The 18,974-nt window shown below is 51.1% G+C and overlaps 1 protein-coding gene across 1 annotated transcript in view; it reads left to right on the top strand.

Annotated features, from left to right (window-relative positions):
* The window catches only part of LOC147118182 (myosin-7-like), a 157,938-nt gene that overhangs the window by 113,449 nt on the left and 25,515 nt on the right, over positions 1 to 18,974 (top strand). Inside the window, 2 exon segments of the mRNA XM_085984285.1 lie at positions 10,443 to 10,626; positions 15,569 to 15,734. Of these exon segments, the coding sequence (XP_085840411.1) occupies positions 10,443 to 10,626; positions 15,569 to 15,734 (350 nt within the window).

The raw sequence follows: 18,974 nt of genomic DNA, 5'->3' as shown, positions 1-18,974 counted from the left end.
GCGTGGTTTCCTCCGTTGCTGCCGGTTTCCTCCCACAGTCCAAAGATGTGCGGTAGTTAGGTTGATTGGCTATGATAAATTGACCCTTAGTGTTAGGGGGATTAAATACGGTGGGGTTACGGGGATAGGGTGGGATATGTGTTGGTGTAGGGGTTACGGGGATCGGGTGGATATGTGTCGGTGCAGGCTCGATGGGCCGAAATGGCCTCTATCTGCACTGTGGGGTTTCTGTGATTTCTGTGACTGGGTGGGAGCGGGTGGAGGTGATGGATCGAACACTGACCTTCACCCTCTGTGGTCCCTATCTCCAAATCCCATCCCCAGATAAAAGATCATAAGTAACAGGAGCGGCATGAACGGCATGGCCATTTACCCAAGTCCTTTAAGAGGTTAAGATGTGCGGATGGTTACGGAGCACCAGGGGTGTCACAATTTGAAGCTGCACTGGCCCAGAATCTAGGGGTCAGGAACATAAGAATGAGGAGCAGGAGTCGGCCATTCAATAAGATCTTGGCTGACCTTTGACCTCAACACCACTTTCCCGCCCCCGATCCCCCGAATCCCTCGATTCCCTGAGAGTCCAAAACTCTATCGAGCTCAGCCTTGAATATACTCCACGACTCAGCATCCACAGCCCTCTGGGGGGTAGAGAATTCAAAGATTCACCGCCCTCTGAGTGAAGAAATTCCTCCTCATCCCAGTCCTAAAATGGCTGACCCCAAGCACAGGGGCTGATGGGGTGAACGGGACTTGGTGCGAGTTAGGAGTCGGGCAGGCAGAGTTTTGGATGACCGGACGATGGATCGTGGAGGCCGGCCGGGGAGTGCGGTGGAATAATGGAGTCTAGAGGTAACAAGGACATGGACGAGGGTTTCAGCAGCGGATGAGCTGAAGCAAGGGCGGGGACGGGCGAATGTAGACCCTAGCCAGAGATTAAGAATAATTCTTTTTTTTTCATTTGTTCATGGGATGGTGGGCGTCGCTGGCGGGGCCCACATTTATTGCCCATCACCTAGTTGCCCTCGAGAAGGTGGCGGTGAGCCGCCTTCTTGAACCGCTGCAGTCCGTGTGGTGAAGGTACTCCCGATTTTGACCCAGCGACGATGAAGGAACGACCGATATATTTCCAAGTCAGGATGGTGTGTGGGACTTGGAGGTGGGTGGTGTTTTCTCCATGGTTCTCATGCCCTTGATCTTCTAGATGGTGGGGGTCACAGGTTTGGAAGATGGTGGTCTTGCTATGCACCCTTTCGCCTATGTCCGTCAAGTGTCAGCTGTGGCCCAGTAGGTAGCACGCTCGCCTCTGTGTCAGAAGGTTGTGCGTTCAAATCTCACTCCAGAGATTTGAGCATAAAAATCTGGTGTAGTACTGAGGGAGCGCCACACTGTCGGAGGGGCAGTACTGAGGGAGCTCCGCACTGTCGGAGGGGCAGTACTGAGGGAGCGCCACACTGTCGGAGGGGCAGTACTGAGGGAGCACTGCACTGTCGGAGGGGCAGTACTGAGGGAGCGCCGCACTGTCGGAGGGGCAGTACTGAGGGAGCGCCGCACTGTCGGAGGGTCAGTACTGAGGGAGCGCCGCACTGTCGGAGGGGCAGTACTGAGGGAGCGCCGCACTGTCGGAGGGGCAGTACTGAGGGAGCGCCGCACTGTCGGAGGGACAGTACTGAGGGAGCGCCGCACTGTCAGAGGGGCAGTACTGAGGGAGCGCTGCACTGTCGGAGGGGCAGTACTGAGGGAGCGCAGCACTGTCGGAGGGGCAGTACTGAGGGAGCGCTGCACTGTCGGAGGGGCAGTACTGAGGGAGCGCCGCACTGTCGGAGGGTCAGTACTGAGGGAGCGCCGCACTGTCGGAGGGGCAGTACTGAGGGAGTGCCGCACTGTCGGAGGGGCAGTACTGAGGGAGCGCCGCACTGTCGGAGGGTCAGTACTGAGGGAGTGCCGCACTGTCGGAGGGGCAGTACTGAGGGAGCGCCGCACTGTCAGAGGGGCAGTACTGAGGGAGCGTTGCACTGTCGGAAGGGCAGTACTGAGGGAGCACTGCACTGTCGGAGGGGCAGTACTGAGGGAGCGCCGCACTGTCGGAGGGTCAGTACTGAGGGAGCGCCGCACTGTCGGAGGGGCAGTACTGAGGGAGCGCCGCACTGTCGGAGGGGCAGTACTGAGGGAGCGCCGCACTGTCCGAGGGGCAGTACTGAGGGAGCGCCACACTGTCGGAGGGGCAGTACTGAGGGAGCGCCGCACTGTCGGAGGGGCAGTACTGAGGGAGTGCTGCACTGTCGGAGGGGCAGTACTGAGGGAGCGCCGCACTGTCGGAGGGGCAGTACTGAGGGAGCACTGCACTGTCGGAGGGGCAGTACTGAGGGAGTGCCGCAGTGTTGGAGGGGCAGTACTGAGGGAGTGCTGCATTGTCGGAGGTACCGTCTCTCGGATGAGGCGTTCAACTGAGGCCCCGCTTGCTCTCTCAGGTGGACATAAAAGATCCCATGGCACTATTTCGAAGAAGAGCAGGGGGGTTATTCACCCCTCCCCCCCCCCCCCCGTGTTGTGGGGCTAATATTTGTCCCTTAACCAACATCACTAAAACAGATGATCCAGTCATTATCACATTGCTGTTTGTGGGAGCTTGCTGTGCGCAAATTGGCTGCCGCGTTTCCCACAGTACAACAGTGACTACACTTTAAAACGTACTTCATTGGCTGTAAAGCGCTGTGGGACGTCCTGAGGTTGTGAAAGGCGCTATAGAAATGCTTCGAGGTGGAAGAGGTCGCGGGTTTGGGAGGTGCTGCCGAAGAAGCCTTGGCGAGTTGCTGCAGTGCATCTTGTAGATGGTCCACACTGCAGCCACGGTGCGCCGGTGGTGGAGGGAGTGAATGTTTAAGGTGGTGGATGGGGTGTCGATCAAGCGGGCTGGACTATCATAGAACCATAGAATGGTTACAGCATGGAAGGAGGCCATTCAGCCCATCGAGCTCGTGCTAGTCCTGCTCCCCCGTCCTTTCCCTGCAGCCCTGCAAATTTTTTTCCTCAAGCAAACCTCTCTCTCCCTTTAAAGGCAAATGGTATGTTGGCCTTTGTAGCGAGAGGGTTCGAGTACAGGAACAAGGATGTCTTGCTGCAGTTGTACAGGGCCTTGGTGAGACCACACCTTGAGACTAGATGCAGGTAGGATGTTCCCGATGGCCGGGGAGTCCAGAACCAGGGGTCACAGTCTAAGGATAAGGGGTAGGCCATTTAGGACAGAGATGAGGAGGAATTTCTTCACCCAGAGAGTGGTGAACCTGTGGAATTCTCTACCACAGAGGGCGGTTGAGGCCAATTCATTAAATATATTCAAGAAGGAGTTAGATATATTTCTTAAGGCTAAAGGGATTCAGGGATATGGGGAGAAAGCAGGGACAGCGTCCTGAATTTGGATGATCAGCCATGATCTCATTAAATGGCGGAGTAGACTCGAGGGGCCGAATGGCCTACTCCTGCTCCTATCTTCTATGTTTCTATGCTGTTCCTATGCAACAGGCTCGAAGGAGGCTGAATGGGCCTCCTCCTGTTCCTGTGTAACAGGCTCGAGGGGCTGAATGGGCCTTCTCCTGTTCCTGTGTAACAGGCTCGAGGGGCTGAATGGGCCTCCTCCTGTTCCTGTGTAACAGCCTCGAGGGGCTGAATGGGCCTCCTCCTGTTCCTGTGTAACAGCCTCGAGGGGCTGAATGGGCCTCCTCCTGTCCCTGTGGAGCAGGCTTGAGTGGGGCTGAATGGCCTCCTCCTGTTCCTGTGTAGCAGGCTCGAAGGAGGCTGAACGGGCCTCCTCCTGTCCCTGTGGAGCAGGCTTGAGTGGGGCTGAACGGGCCCCCTCCTGTCCCTGTGTAACAGGCTTGAGGGAGGCTGAACGGGCCTCCTCCTGTTCCTGTGTAACAGGCTCGAAGGAGGCTGAACGAGCCTCCTCCTGTTCCTGTGTAACAGGCTCGAGGGAGGCTGAATGGGCCTCCTCCTGTTCCTGTGTAACAGGCTCGAGGGGCTGAATGGGCCTTCTCCTGTTCCTGTGTAACAGGCTCGAGGGGCTGAATGGGCCTCCTCCTGTTCCTGTGTAACAGCCTCGAGGGGCTGAATGGGCCTCCTCCTGTTCCTGTGTAACAGCCTCGAGGGGCTGAATGGGCCTTCTCCTGTTCCTGTGTAACAGGCTCGAGGGGCTGAATGGGCCTCCTCCTGTTCCTGTGTAACAGCCTCGAGGGGCTGAATGGGCCTCCTCCTGTTCCTGTGTAACAGCCTCGAGGGGCTGAATGGGCCTCCTCCTGTCCCTGTGGAGCAGGCTTGAGTGGGGCTGAATGGCCTCCTCCTGTTCCTGTGTAGCAGGCTCGAAGGAGGCTGAACGGGCCTCCTCCTGTCCCTGTGGAGCAGGCTTGAGTGGGGCTGAACGGGCCCCCTCCTGTCCCTGTGTAACAGGCTTGAGGGAGGCTGAACGGGCCTCCTCCTGTTCCTGTGTAACAGGCTCGAAGGAGGCTGAACGAGCCTCCTCCTGTTCCTGTGTAACAGGCTCGAGGGAGGCTGAATGGGCCTCCTCCTGTTCCTGTATAACAGGCTCGAAGGAGGCCGAATGGGCCTCCTCCTGTTCCTGTGTAACAGGCTCGAGGGGCCTGAATGGGCCTCCTCCTGTTCCTGTGTAACAGGCTCGAAGGAGGCTGAATGGGCCTCCTCCTGTCACTGTGTAACAGGCTCGAGGGGCTGAATGGGATCCTCCTGTTCCTGCGATGGCCGGGGTGGGTTCTGCGATGAAAAAAACCCCACAATATTCCTTCAGACAGTTAAATCTTTTGCTCCTTTTAATATTTGGTTAAGATATATATAAGACGAACAGAAGGTTTTCCTGTTCGAAGGCTTGACTCCTGCCTTGAAGATGATTGTGGATTCCAAATAAACCCCGTGACCATCTCAAAACCGCAGAGCAAGATCCCATTCCCCCCCTACTCAACCCCCCCCCCCATACCTTGCTTCCTCCCGAACACCTTCCACACGAACTCAATCACCGTCTCGCGCAATCGCTGTCGGGGCATCCATTTTGTACGCACAGCAAGATCCCGAAAACTAGCCAACTGACATGGATTGGTTGGGGGTGCAACGAGACCTGGGTGTCCTTGTGCACCAGTCGCTGAAGGTAAGCATGCAGGTGCAGCAGGCGGTTAAGAAGGCAAATGGTATGTGGGCCTTCGTAGCGAGAGGGTTCGAGTACAGGAACAAGGATGTCTTGCTGCAGTTGTACAGGGCCTTGGTGAGACCACACCTTGAGCATTGTGTGCAGTTTTGGCTACCTTATCTGAGGAAGGATGTTCTTGCCATGGAGGGAGTGCAGCGAAGATTCACCAGGCTGATACCTGGGATGGCAGGAATGACGTATGAGGAGAGATTGGGTCGATTGGGCTTGTACTCGCTGGAGTTTAGAAGAATGAGAGGGGATCTCATTGAAACTTATAAAATTCTAACAGGACTAGACAGACTAGATGCAGGAAGGATGTTCCCGATGGTCGGGGAGTCCAGAACCAGGGGTCACAGTCTAAGGATAAGGGGTAAGACATTTAGGACAGAGATGAGGAGGAATTTCTTCACCCAGAGAGTGGTGAACCTGTGGAATTCTCTACCACAGAAGGCAGTGGAGGCCAATTCATTAAATATATTCAAGAAGGAGTTAGATATATTTCTTAAGGCTAAAGGGATCAAGGGATATGGGGAGGAGGCAGGGACAGGGTACTGAATTTGGATGATCAGCCATGATCTCATTGAATGGCGGAGCAGGCTCGAGGGGCCGAATGGCCGACTCCTGCTCCTATCTTCGATGTTTGGGTTGAGATGAGGAATGTTGGGGGTGCCATGGCGGGGGGGGGGGGGAGAATTTCCCCCCCATTCCCCTCTTGAATCATAGAATCACAGAATAGTACAGCACAGAAGGAGGCCATTTGGCCCATCGAATCTGCGCCGGCTCTTTCGAAGAGCATTCCAGTTAGTCCCACTCCCCCCGGGCTCATTCCCCGTATCCCTGCAACTTTTCCTCCTTCAAGTGTTTATCCAATTCCCTTTTGAAGGCGACTACTGAATCTGCATCCACCCCACTATCGGGCAGCGCGTTCCTGATCCTCACCACTCACTGCGTAAAAAGTTTTTCCTCATGTCGCCTCTGGTTCTTCTGCCGATCGTCTTAAATCTGTGCCCTCTGGTTCTCGACCCTTCAGCCACTGGGAACAGTTTCTCCTTATTTACTCCATCTAAATCCTTCATCATTTTGAACACCTCGATCAAATCTCCCGATATCCTTCTCTGCTCCAAGGAGAACAACCCCAGCTTCTCCAGTCTCTCCACGTCACTGAAGTCCCTCATCCCTGGTACCATTCTGGTCAATCTCCCCTTAACCTTCTCTGCTCTAAGGAGAACAATCCCAGCTTCTCCAGTCTCTCCACGTCACTGAAGTCCCTCATCCCTGGTACCATTCTGGTCAATCTCCCCTTAACCTTCTCTGCTCCAAGGAGAACAACCCCAGCTTCTCCAGTCTCTCCACATCACTGAAGTCCCTCATCCCTGGTACCATTCTGGTCAATCTCCCCTTAACCTTCTCTGCTCCAGGGAGAACAATCCCAGCTTCTCCAGTCTCTCCACGTATAGAAGTCCCTCACCCCTGGTACCATTCTGGTCAATCTCCCCTTAACCTTCTCTGCTCTAAGGAGAACAATCCCAGCTTCTCCAGTCTCTCCACGTAACTGAAGTCCCTCATCCCTGGTACCATTCTGGTCAATCTCCCCTTAACCTTCTCTGCTCTAAGGAGAACAATCCCAGCTTCTCCAGTCTCTCCACGTAACTGAAGTCCCTCATCCCTGGTACCATTCTGGTCAATCTCCCCTTAACCTTCTCTGCGCTAAGGAGAACAACCCCAGCTTCTCCAGTCTCTCCACGTAACTGAAGTCCCTCATCCCTGGTACCATTCTGGTCAATCTCCCCTTAACCTTCTCTGCGCTAAGGAGAACAATCCCAGCTTCTCCAGTCTCTCCACGTAACTGTAATCCCTCATCCCTGGTACCATTCTGGTCAATCTCTTCTGTAACCTCTCCGAAGCCTTGACCTCCTTCCTAAAGTGTGATGCCCAGAATTGGACACAATACTCCAGCTGGGGGCGAACTAGTGTTTTATATAAAGGTTTAAACTTCAACAAGCAAGTGTCTAGCCACTTCCACTTGACATTCAACAGCATTCAACCATCATTAACTCCCCCACCATCATCGAAACATAGAAAAATAGGAGCAGGAGTAGGCCATTATAAAAGATGTAATAGCAGAGTACTTGGAAAACAGTGACAGGATCGGAAAAAGTCAGCATGGATTTACAAAAGGTAAATCGTGCTTGACTAATCTACTGGAATTTTTTACGGATGTAACTGGTAAAATAGTTAAGGGAGAACCAGTGGATGTGATGTATTTGGACTTTCAAAAGGCTTTCGATAAGGTCCCGCATAAGAGATTGGCGTGTAAAGTTAAGGCACATGGGATTGGGGGCAAGGTATTGACTTGGATAGAGAACTGGTTGGCAGACAGGAAGCAAAGAGTTGGAATAAACAGGTCTTTTTCCGAGTGGCAGGCAGTGACTAGTGGGGTACCGCAGGGATCGGTCCTTGGACCCCAGCTGTTCACAATATATATTAATGATCTAGACAAGGGAACGAGATGTAATATCTCCAAATTATGCAGACGACACAAAGCTGGGTGGGCGTGTGTGCTGTGAGGAGGATGCCGAAAAACTCCAGTATGATTTGGACAGGTTGGGTGATTGGGCAGAAGCATGGCAGATGCAATATAATGTGGATAAATGTGAGGTTATCCACTTTGGTGGCAAAAACAGGAAGGCAGATAATTATCTGAATGGCAATAGATTGGGAGAAGGAGAAGTGCAACGAGACCTGGGTGTTCTTGTGCACCAGTCGCTGAAGGTAAGCATGCAGGTGCAGCAGGTGGTTAAGAAGGCAAATGGTATGTTGGCCTTCGTAGCGAAAGGGTTTGAGTACAGGAACAAGGATGTCTTGCTGCAGTTGTACAGGGCCTTGGCGAGACCACATCTGGAGTATTGTGTGCAGTTTTGGTCGCCGTATCTGAGGAAGGATGTTCTTGCCATGGAAGGAGTTTAGCGAAGATTCGCCAGGCTGATACCTGGGATGGCAGGAATGATGTATGAGGAGAGATTGGGTCGATTGGGCTTATAATTGCTGGAGTTTAGAAGAATGAGAGGGGATCTCATTGAAACATATAAAATTCTGACAGGACTGGACAGACTAGATGCAGGAAGGATGTTCCCGATGGTCGGGGAGTCCAGAACCAGGGGTCATAGTCTAAGGATAAGGGGTAAGCCATTTAGGACTGAAATGAGGAGGAATTTCTTCACCCAGAGAGTGGTGAACCTGTGGAATTCTCTACCACAGAAGGTAGTAGAAGCCAATTCATTAAATATATTCAAGAAGGAGTTAGATATATTTCTTAAGGCTAAAGGGATCCAGGGGTATGGGGAGAAGGCAGGGACAGGGTACTGAATTTGGATGATGAGCCATGATCTCATTGAATCACGGAGCAGGCTCGAAGGGCCGAATGGCCTACTCCTGCTCCTATCTTCTATTCGGCCCTTCGAGCCTGCTCCGCCATTCAATATGATCATGGCTGATCCTCTCTCTCAAAACCATGTTCCCTCTCTCCCCATACCTCTTGATGCCTTTTGTGTCTAGAAATCTATCTAACTCCTTCTTAAATATATTCAGTGACTTGGCCTTCTGGGGTAGAGAATTCCACAGGTTCACCAGCCTCTGAGTGAAGAAATTTCTCCTCATCTCAGTCCTAAATGTCCTACCCCGTATCCTGAGACTGTGACACCTCGTTCTAGACCCCCAGCCAGGGGAAACATCCTCCCTACATCCAGTCTGTCTAGCCCTGTCAGAATTTTATACGTTTCAATGAGATCCCCTCTCATTCTTCTAAACTCTAGTGAATACAGGCCTAGTCGACCCAATCTCTCCTCATACGACAGTCCTGCCATCCCAGGAATCAGTCTGGTGAACCTTCGCTGCACTCCCTCTATGGCAAGTATATCCTTTCTTGGGTAAGGAGACCAAAACCGCACACACTACTCCAGGTGTGGTCTCACCAAGGCCCTGTATAACTGTAGTAAGACATCCTTGCTCCTGTACTCAAATCCTTTTGCAATGAAGGCCAACATACCATTTGCCTTCCTAACTGCTTGCTGCACCTGCATGTTCGCTTTCAGTGACTGGTGTACAAGGACACCCAGGTCCCTTTGTACAGCAGCATTTCCCAATCTAGCACCATTTAAATAATACTCTGCCTTTCTGTTCTTTCTACTGAAGTGGATAACTTCACATTTATCCACGTTATACTGTGTCTGCCATGTATTTACCCAACATCCTGGGGGGTCACCATTGACCAGAAACTTAACTGGACCAGCCACATAAATACTGCAGCCACAAGAGCAGGCCAGAGGCTGGGTATTCTGCGGCGAGTGTCTCACCTCCTGACTCCCCAAAGCCTTTCCACCATCTACAAGGCACAAGTCAGGAGTGTGATGGAATACTCTCCACTTGCCTGGATGAGTGCAGCTCCAGCAACACTCGAGAAGCTCGACACCACCCAGGACAAAGCAGCCCCGCTTGATGGGCACCCCATCCACCACCTTAAACATTCACTTCCTCCACCACCGGCGCACCGTGGCTGCAGTGTGTACCATCTACAAGATGCACTGCAGCAACTCGGCAAGGCTTCTTCGGCAGCACCTCCCAAACCCGCGACCTCTTCCACCTAGACGGACAAGGGCAGCAGGCGCATGGGAACACCGCCACCTCCAAGTTCCCCTCCAAGTCACACACCAGCCTGACTTGGAAATATATCGGCCGTTCCTTCATCTTCGCTGGGTCAAAATCCCAGAACTCCCTCCCTAACAGCACTGTGGGAGCACCTTCACCACACGGACTGCAGCGGTTCAAGAAGGCGGCTCACCACCACCTTTTCAAGGGCGACTAGGGATGGGCAATAAATGCTGGCCTTGCTAGCAACGCCCACATCTCCAGAAGGAATAAATAAAAATAAAAATGCCCTCTAGTCTGGTGGCTGCAATTTGGGCCCCAGGTTCCCACAAAGTCAGGGAGACAACATCTACAATGCCTCCTTCCAGAGTCGAATATCCCACCGGCACTCCACCTCTGGGGGGCTCATGCACCCACAGGCAGGAACAGAGGGGCGCCCCCTTGGGTTGAGGGTGTGGGGCTTGGCGGGGTGGGGGTGTTCAGCTGCTCTGGCGCAGTAAGGCGCTGATCGACCAGGTGGGGCAGCGCACGATCGCTGAGATTGCCTCGCTAAAAGCTCCCCGTGTGTTCCCCGCCCCGCCCAACCGCCGTGGTTTTCCCTCTCGCGCAGGAAGAAGCTGGCCCAGCGGCTACAGGAGGCGGAGGAGCAGGTGGAGGCCGTCAACGCTAAGTGCTCCTCGCTGGAGAAGACCAAACACCGGCTGCAGAGCGAGATCGAGGACCTGATGATCGACGTGGAGCGGTCCAACGCCGCCGCCGCGGCCCTGGACAAGAAGCAGCGGAACTTTGACAAGGTCAGTCGTCGAAGCGTAGAGACTTGACCGCACAGGAGGAGGCCATTGGGCCCGTCGAGCCTGCTCCGCCATTCAATGAGATCATGGCTGATCATCCAAATTCAGTACCCTGTCCCTGCCTTCTCCCCATATCCCTTGATCCCTTTAGCCTTAAGAAATATATCTAACTCCTTCTTGAATATATTTAATAAATTGGCCTCTACTGCCTTCTGTGGTAGAGAATTCCACAGGTTCACCACTCTCTGGGTGAAGAAATTCCTCCTCATCTCTGTCCTAAATGGCTTACCCCTTATCCTTAGACTGTGACCCCTGGTTCTGGACTCCCCCGCCATCAGGAACATCCTTCCTGCATCTAGTCTGTCTAGTCCTGTCAGAATTTTATAAGTTTCAATGAGATCCCCTCTCATTCTTCTAAACTCCAGTGAATATAAGTCCAATCGACCCAATCTCTCATCATACGTCATTCCTGCCATCCCAGGTTGGTCACGATGTGGTCTCCTCTACATTAAGAACATAAGAAATAGGAGCAGGAGTCGGCCAATCGGCCCCTCGAGCCTGCTCCGCCATTCAATAAGATCATGGCTGATCTGATCCTAACCGCCAATCTACTATCACAGAACCATCTCCTGAATCTAACAGAATTAGACACACGAAATAGGAGCAGGATCAGGCTACACGGCCCCTGGGCCCGCTCCGCTACCCACAGGGCCATATCCGATCCGAACCTAGACTCATGTCCAAATTCCTGCCCGCTCCCCGTAACCCTTAATTCCCTTTACTTCTAGGAAACTGTCTATTTCTGTTTTAAATTTATGTAATGATGTAGCTTCTACAGCTTTTTGGGGCAGCATATTCCATGGACCTACCACCCTCTGAGTGAAGTAGTTCCTCCTCATCTCAGTTTTGAAAGAGCAGCCCCTTATTCTAAGACTATGCCCCCTAGTTCTAGTTTCACCCATCATCGGGAACATCTTCCCTGCATCCACCCGATCCAACCCCTTCACAATCTTATATGTTTCAATAAGATCGCCTCTCATTCTTCTGAACTCCAATGAGTAGAGTCCCAATCTACTCAACCTCTCCTCATATGTCCATCCCCTCATCCCCGGGATTAACCGAGTGAACCTTCTTTGTACTGACTCGAGAGCAAGTATGTCCTTTCTTAAGTATGGACACCAAAACTGTATGCAGTATTCCAGGTGCGGTCTCACCAATACCTTGTACAACTTCAGCAGTACCTCCCTATTTTTATATTCTATCCCCCTAGCAATAAAAGCCAACATTCCATTGGCCTTCTTGATCACTTGCTGCACCTGCATACTAACTTTTTGAGTTTCGTGCACCAGGACCCCCAGATCCCTTTGTACTTCAGTACTTTCCAGTTTCTTGCCATTAAGATAATAACTTGCTCTACGATTTTTCCTGCCAAAGTGCATAACCTCACACTTTCCAGTATTGTATTCCATCTGCCAAATCTCTGCCCACTTACTTAGCCTGTCTATGTCCCCTTGCAGGTTTTTTATGTCCTCCTCACTCACTACTTTCCCCCCCATCTTAGTATCATCTGCAAACTTTGATATGTTACACTAAACTTACCTTATTGTAGATTCTTTAAAATAATAAACCTGTGGAAAAAAAATTCTAAATTACACTAAAACACCACTTACCTGTAAAAATAAATACTCACGTGTGCTTTTTACAAGCGTAAAGACCGGAGGCCTTTACACATGCGCAAATCCCCCAAAACCGAGGAAATCCAAGACGCACGCGCTGCCCCCTACAGCGCACGCGCTAGCCTCTTCACCTCTTGGGTTGGAGGAGAGGAAATGCCGGTTTTCAGCGCATGCGCTGTGCATGCTGAAAACCGGCATTTCCTCCGGCCAGACGCGTGAGTACCCCTTCCGTACTCGCGCGTTTGGGGAGGAATTACTGCCCCATTGTGTTCTCCTCACAGCTTTCTGTCTCAGTTGGTATCCCTCACTCTCTCTCCCAGAAGGTCATGGGCTCGAGCCCCCCACACACTCGAGCCCAATAATCGTTGAATCATACCGCACAGGGGGAGGCCACTCGGCCCATGTGCCGGCTCTTTGAAAGAGCTCTCCAATTAGTCCCACTCCCCTGCTCTTTCCCCACAGCCCTGCAAGTATTTATCCCATTTTCTTTTGAAAGTTACTATTGAATCTGCTGCCTCCGCCCTTTCAGGCAGCGCATTCCCGATCACAACAACTCGCTGCGTCAATAAAATTCTCCTCATCTCCCCCCTCTTGTCCTGGCCAATTATCTTATTCAATAGGATCAGCCATGATCTTATTGAAAGGTGGAGCAGGCTCAAGTGGCCAAATAACCTACTCCTGCTCCTGCTCCTACATCTTATGTTCTTAAATCTGTGTCCTCTGGTTACCGACCCTCCTGCCACTGGAAACAGTTTCTCCCTATGTACTCTGTCAAAACCCCTTCGTAATTTTGAACACCTCTATCAAATTTCCCCTTAACATTCTCTGCTCTAAGGAGAACAACCCCAGCTTCTCCAATCTCTCCACCTCACTGAAGTCCCTCATCCCTGGTACCATTCTGGTCAATCTCCCCTTAACCTTCTCTGCTCTAAGGAGAACAACCCCAGCTTCTCCAGTCTCTCCACGTAACTGAAGTCCCTCATCCCTGGTACCATTCTGGTCAATCTCCCCTTAACCTTCTCTGCTCCAAGGAGAACAATCCCAGCTTCTCCAGTCTCTCCACGTAACTGAAGTCCCTCATCACTGGTACCATTCTGGTCAATCTCCCCTGAACCTTCTCTGCTCTAAGGAGAACAACCCCAGCTTCTCCAGTCTCTCCACGTAACTGAAGTCCCTCATCACTGGTACCATTCTGGTCAATCTCCCCTGAACCTTCTCTGCTCTAAGGAGAACAACCCCAGCTTCTCCAGTCTCTCCACATCACTGAAGTCCCTCATCACTGGTACCATTCTGGTCAATCTCCCCTTAACCTTCTCTGCTCCAAGGAGAACAATCCCAGCTTCTCCAGTCTCTCCACGTAATTGAAGTCCCTCATCCCTGGTACCATTCTGGTCAATCTCCCCTGAACCTTCTCTGCTCTAAGGAGAACAACCCCAGCTTCTCCAGTCTCTCCACGTAATTGAAGTCCCTCATCCCTGGTACCATTCTGGTCAATCTCCTCTTAACCTTCTCTGCTCTAAGGAGAACAACCCCAGCTTCTCCAGTCTCTCCACATCACTGAAGTCCCTCATCCCTGGTACCATTCTGGTCAATCTCCCCTTAACCTTCTCTGCTCTAAGGAGAACAATCCCAGCTTCTCCAGTCTCTCCACATCACTGAAGTCCCACATCCCTGGTACCATTCTGGTCAATCTCCCCTTAACCTTCTCTGCTCTAAGGAGAACAATCCCAGTTTCTCCAGTCTCTCCACGTAACTGAAGTCCCTCATCCCTGGTACCATTCTGGTCAATCTCCCCTTAACCTTCTCTGCTCTAAGGAGAACAACCCCAGCTTCTCCAGTCTCTCCACATCACTGAAGTCCCTCATCCCTGGTACCATTCTGGGCAATCTCCCCTGAACCTTCTCTGCTCTAAGGAGAACAACCCCAGCTTCTCGAGTCTCTCCACGTAACTGAAGTCCCTCATCCCTGGTACCATTCTGGTCAATCTCCCCTTAACCTTCTCTGCTCTAAGGAGAACAACCCCAGCTTCTCCAGTCTCTCCACATAACTGAAGTCCCTCATCCCTGGTACCATTCTGGTCAATCTCCCCTTAACCTTCTCTGCTCCAAGGAGAACAATCCCAGCTTCTCCAGTCCCTCCACGTCACTGAAGTCCCTCATCCATGGTACCATTCTGGTCAATCTCCCCTTAACCTTCTCTGCTCTAAGGAGAACAATCCCAGCTTCTCCAGTCTCTCCACATAACTGAAGTCCCTCATCCATGGTACCATTCTGGTCAATCTCCCCTTAACCTTCTCTGCTCTAAGGAGAACAATCCCAGCTTCTCCAGTCTCTCCACATAACTGAAGTCCCTCATCCCTGGTACCATTCTGGTCAATCTCCCCTTAACCTTCTCTGCTCCAAGGAGAACAACCCCAGCTTCTCCAGTCTCTCCATGTAACTGAAGTCCCTCATCCCTGGTACCATTCTGGTCAATCTCCCCTTAACCTTCTCTGCTCTAAGGAGAACAACCCCAGCTTCTCCAGTCTCTCCACATCACTGAAGTCCCTCATCCCTGGTACCATTCTGGTCAATCTCCTCTTAACCTTCTCTGCTCTAAGGAGAACAACTCCAGTCTCTCCACACAACTGAAGTTCCTCATCCATGGTACCATTCTGGTCAATCTCCCCTTAACCTTCTCTGCTCTAAGGAGAACAACCCCAGCTTCTCCAGTCTCTCCACATAACTGAAGTCCCTCATCCCTGGTACCATTCTGGTCAATCTCCCCTTAACCTTCTCTGCTCTAAGGAGAACAATCCCAGCTTCTCCAGTCTCTCCACATAACTGAAGTCCCTCATCCCTGGTACCATTCTGATCAATCTCCCCTTAACCTTCTCTGCTCTAAGGAGAACAATCCCAGCTTCTCCAGTCTCTCCACGTAACTGAAGTCCCTCATCCCTGGTACCATTCTGATCAATCTCCCCTTGACCTTCTCTGCTCCAAGGAGAACAACCCCAGCTTCTCCAGTCTCTCCACATCACTGAAGTCCCTCATCCCTGGTACCATTCTGATCAATCTCCCCTTAACCTTCTCTGCTCTAAGGAGAACAACCCCAGCTTCTCCAGTCTCTACATGTAACTGAAGTCCCTCATCCCTGGTACCATTCTGGTCAATCTCCTCTGCACACTCTCAAAGGCTTAAACTGTGGTGCCCAGAATTGGCCACAATATTACAGCTGAGACCTAACCAGCCTGTCTATCTCCTATTGAAGTGCGATACTTTCCTTCTCAGGTACTAGCAGAGTGGAAACAGAAGTACGAGGAATCGCAGAGTGAGCTGGAGGCGGCCCAGAAGGAGGCTCGATCACTCAGCACCGAGCTCTTCAAGCTGAAGAACGCGTACGAGGAGGCTCTCGACCACCTGGAGACGCTCAAGAGGGAGAACAAGATCCTGCAAGGTAGGGCGGCCATCGACGTTCCAACTGGACATTCACTCCCTCCACCACCGGCGCACCGTGGCTGCAGTGTGCACCATCTACAAGATGCACTGCAGCAACTCGCCAAGGCTTCTTCGGCAGCACCTCCCAAACCCGCGACCTCTTCCACCTAGAAGGACAAGGGCAGCAGGTGCATGGGAACACCACCACCTCCAAGTTCCCCTCCAAGTCGCACAGACACCCTATCCGGACTTGGACATCTATCGGCCATTCCTATATACGAACATATGAATTAGGAGCAGGAGTCGGCCACTCGGCCCCTCGAGCCTGCTCCGCCATTCAATAAGATCATGGCTGATCCGATTACTCCACATTCCCGCCTACCCCCGATAACCTTTCACCCCCTTGCTTACCAAGAATCTATCTACCTCTGCCTTAAAAATATTCAAAGACTCTGCTTCCACCACCCTCTGAGGAAGAGAGTTCCAAAGACTCACGACCCTCTGAGAAAAAAATTCTCCTCATCTCTGTTTTAAATGGGTGACCCCTTATTTTTGAACAGTGACCCCTAGTTCTAGATTCTCCCACAAGAGGAAACATCCTCTCCACATCCCCCCTGTCCAGATTCCTCAGGATCTTATATGTTTCAATCAAGTCACCTCTTACTCTTCTAAACTCCAGCGGATACAAGCCTAGCCTGTCCCACTAGTGGTTGGGATTAATGGTTCATTCTCAGACTGGCAATCAGTAACTAGCGGTGTTCCGCAGGGGTCAGTGCTGGGTCCCCAACTCTTTACAATCTATATTAACGATTTAGAGGAGGGGACCGAGTGTAACATATCAAAGTTTGCAGAGGATACAAAGATGGGAGGGAAAGTAGTGAGTGAGGAGGACATAAAAAACCTGCAAGGGGACATAGACAGGCTAAGTAAGTGGGCAGAGATTTGGCAGATGGAATAGAATACTGGAAAGTGTGAGGTTATGCACTTTGGCAGGAAAAATCGTAGAGCAAGTTATTATCTTAATGGCAAGAAACTGGAAAGTACTGAAGTACAAAGGGATCTGGGGGTCCTGGTGCACGAAACTCAAAAGGTTAGTATGCAGGTGCAGCAAGTGATTAAGAAGGCCAATGGAATGTTGGCTTTCATTGCTAGGGGGATAGAATATAAAAATAGGGAGGTATTGCTTCAGTTGTACAAGGTATTGGTGAGACCGCACCTGGAATACTGCGTACAGTTTTGGTGTCCATACTTAAGAAAAGACATACTTGCTCTCGAGTCAGTACAAAGAAGGCTCACTCGGTTAATCCCGGGGATGAGGGGGTGGTCATATGAGGAGAGGTTGAGTAGATTGGGACTCTACTCATTGGAGTTCAGAAGAATGAGAGGCGATCTTATTGAAACATATAAGATTGTGAAGGGGCTTGGTCGGGTGGATGCGGTGAGGATGTTCCCAATGATGGGTGAAACTAGAACTTGGGGCCATAATCTTAAAATAAGGGGCTGCTCTTTCAAAACTGAGATGAGGAGAAACTTCTTTACTCAGAGGGTGGTAGGTTTGTGGAATTTGCTGCCCCAGAAAGCTGTGGAAGCTACATCATTAAATAAATTTAAAACAGAAATAGATAGTTTCCTAGAAGTAAAGGGAATTAAGGGTTACGGGGAGCAGGCAGGAAATTGGACATGAGTCTAGGTTCGGAACGGTCATGGCCCTGTGGGTAGTGGAGCGGGCCCAGGGGCCGTGTAGCCTGGTTCTGCTCCTACTTCTTGTGTTCTAATTCTGTGTTAGATTTCAGGAGATGGTTTTATTCCTGTTCCTGGCTGGGGTGGAGATTGCCTTTACAGAAGGTAAGTACTGTAGAAAATATAGGGACAAGAGTGATCTCCTGGACGAGTTTCGATCGCCTAGATGGGTCGGAGAGAAATTTCCCAGATTTTTTCTCCCAAATTGGCCATTGGGTTTTTTATCTGGTTTTTCGCCTCTCCCGGGAGATCACATGGGTTCGGGTGGGATGGAGAGTGATAGAAGATTTGAGGTTAGGATCAGATCAGCCATGATCTTATTGAATGGTGGAGCAGGCTCGAGGGGCCGATTGGCCTACTCCTGCTCCTATTTCTTATGTTCTTATGTTCTTATGTTCTTATTCCAGGTATTAGTCCAGTAAACCTTCTCTGAACTGCTTCCAACGCATTTACATCCTCCCTTAAATAAGGAGACCAATACTGTACACAGTGCTCCAGATGTGGTCTCACCAATGCCCTGTACAACTGAAGCATAACCTCCCTACTTTTGTATTCAGTTTCCCTCGCAATAAACAATAACATTCTATTAGCTTTCCTGATTACTTGCTGTACCTGCATAGTAACCTTTTGTGATTCATGCACTAGGACCCCAAGATCCCTCTGCATCGCAGAGCTCTGCAATCTCTCACCATTTAGATAATATTCTTCTTTATTATTCTTCCTGCCAAAATGGACAATTTCACCTTTTCCCACATTATACTCCATTTGCCAGATCTTTGTCCGCTCGCTTAACCTATCCATATCTCTTTGTAGCCTCCTTATGTCCTCTTCGCAACTTACTTTCCGACCTAAACATACTCCAGTATGATTTGGACAGGTTGGGTGATTGGGCAGATATATGGCAGATGCAGTATAATGTGGATAAATGCGAGGTTATCCACTTTGGTGGCAAAAACAGGAAGACAGATTATTATCTGAACGGCAATAGATTGGGAAAAGGGGAAGTGCAACGAGACCTGGGTGTCCTTGTGCGCCAGTCGCTGAAGGTAAGCATGCAGGTGCAGCAGGCGGTTAAGAAGGCAAATGGTATGTTGGCCTTCGTAGCAAGAGGGTTCGAGTACAGGAACAAGGATGTCTTGCTGCAGTTGTACAGGGCCTTGGTGAGACCGCACCTTGAGTATTGTGTGCAGTTTTGGTCGCCTTATCTGAGGAAGGACGTTCTTGCCATGGAGGGAGTGCAGCGAAGATTCACCAGGCTGATACCTGGGATGGCAGGAATGACGTATGAGGAGAGATTGGGTCGATTGGGCTTATACTCACTGGAGTTTAGAAGATTGAGAGGGGATCTCATCGAAACCTATAAAATTCTGTCAGGCCTGGACAGACTAGATGCAGGAAGGATGTTCCTGATGGCCGGAGAGTCCAGAACCAGGGGTCACAGTCTAAGGATAAGGGGTAAGCCATTTAGGACAGAGATGAGGAGGAATTTCTTCACCCAGAGAGTGGTGAACCTGTGGAA

Source organism: Somniosus microcephalus, chromosome 4 (genome assembly GCF_052327205.1).
Source record: "Somniosus microcephalus isolate GS21.2 chromosome 4, FLI_Smic_1.0, whole genome shotgun sequence".
In the NCBI taxonomy this organism is placed as follows: domain Eukaryota; kingdom Metazoa; phylum Chordata; class Chondrichthyes; order Squaliformes; family Somniosidae; genus Somniosus; species Somniosus microcephalus.
The sequence above is the reverse complement of the archived record's forward strand: the minus strand, read 5'-3'. Positions and strand labels throughout refer to the sequence as shown.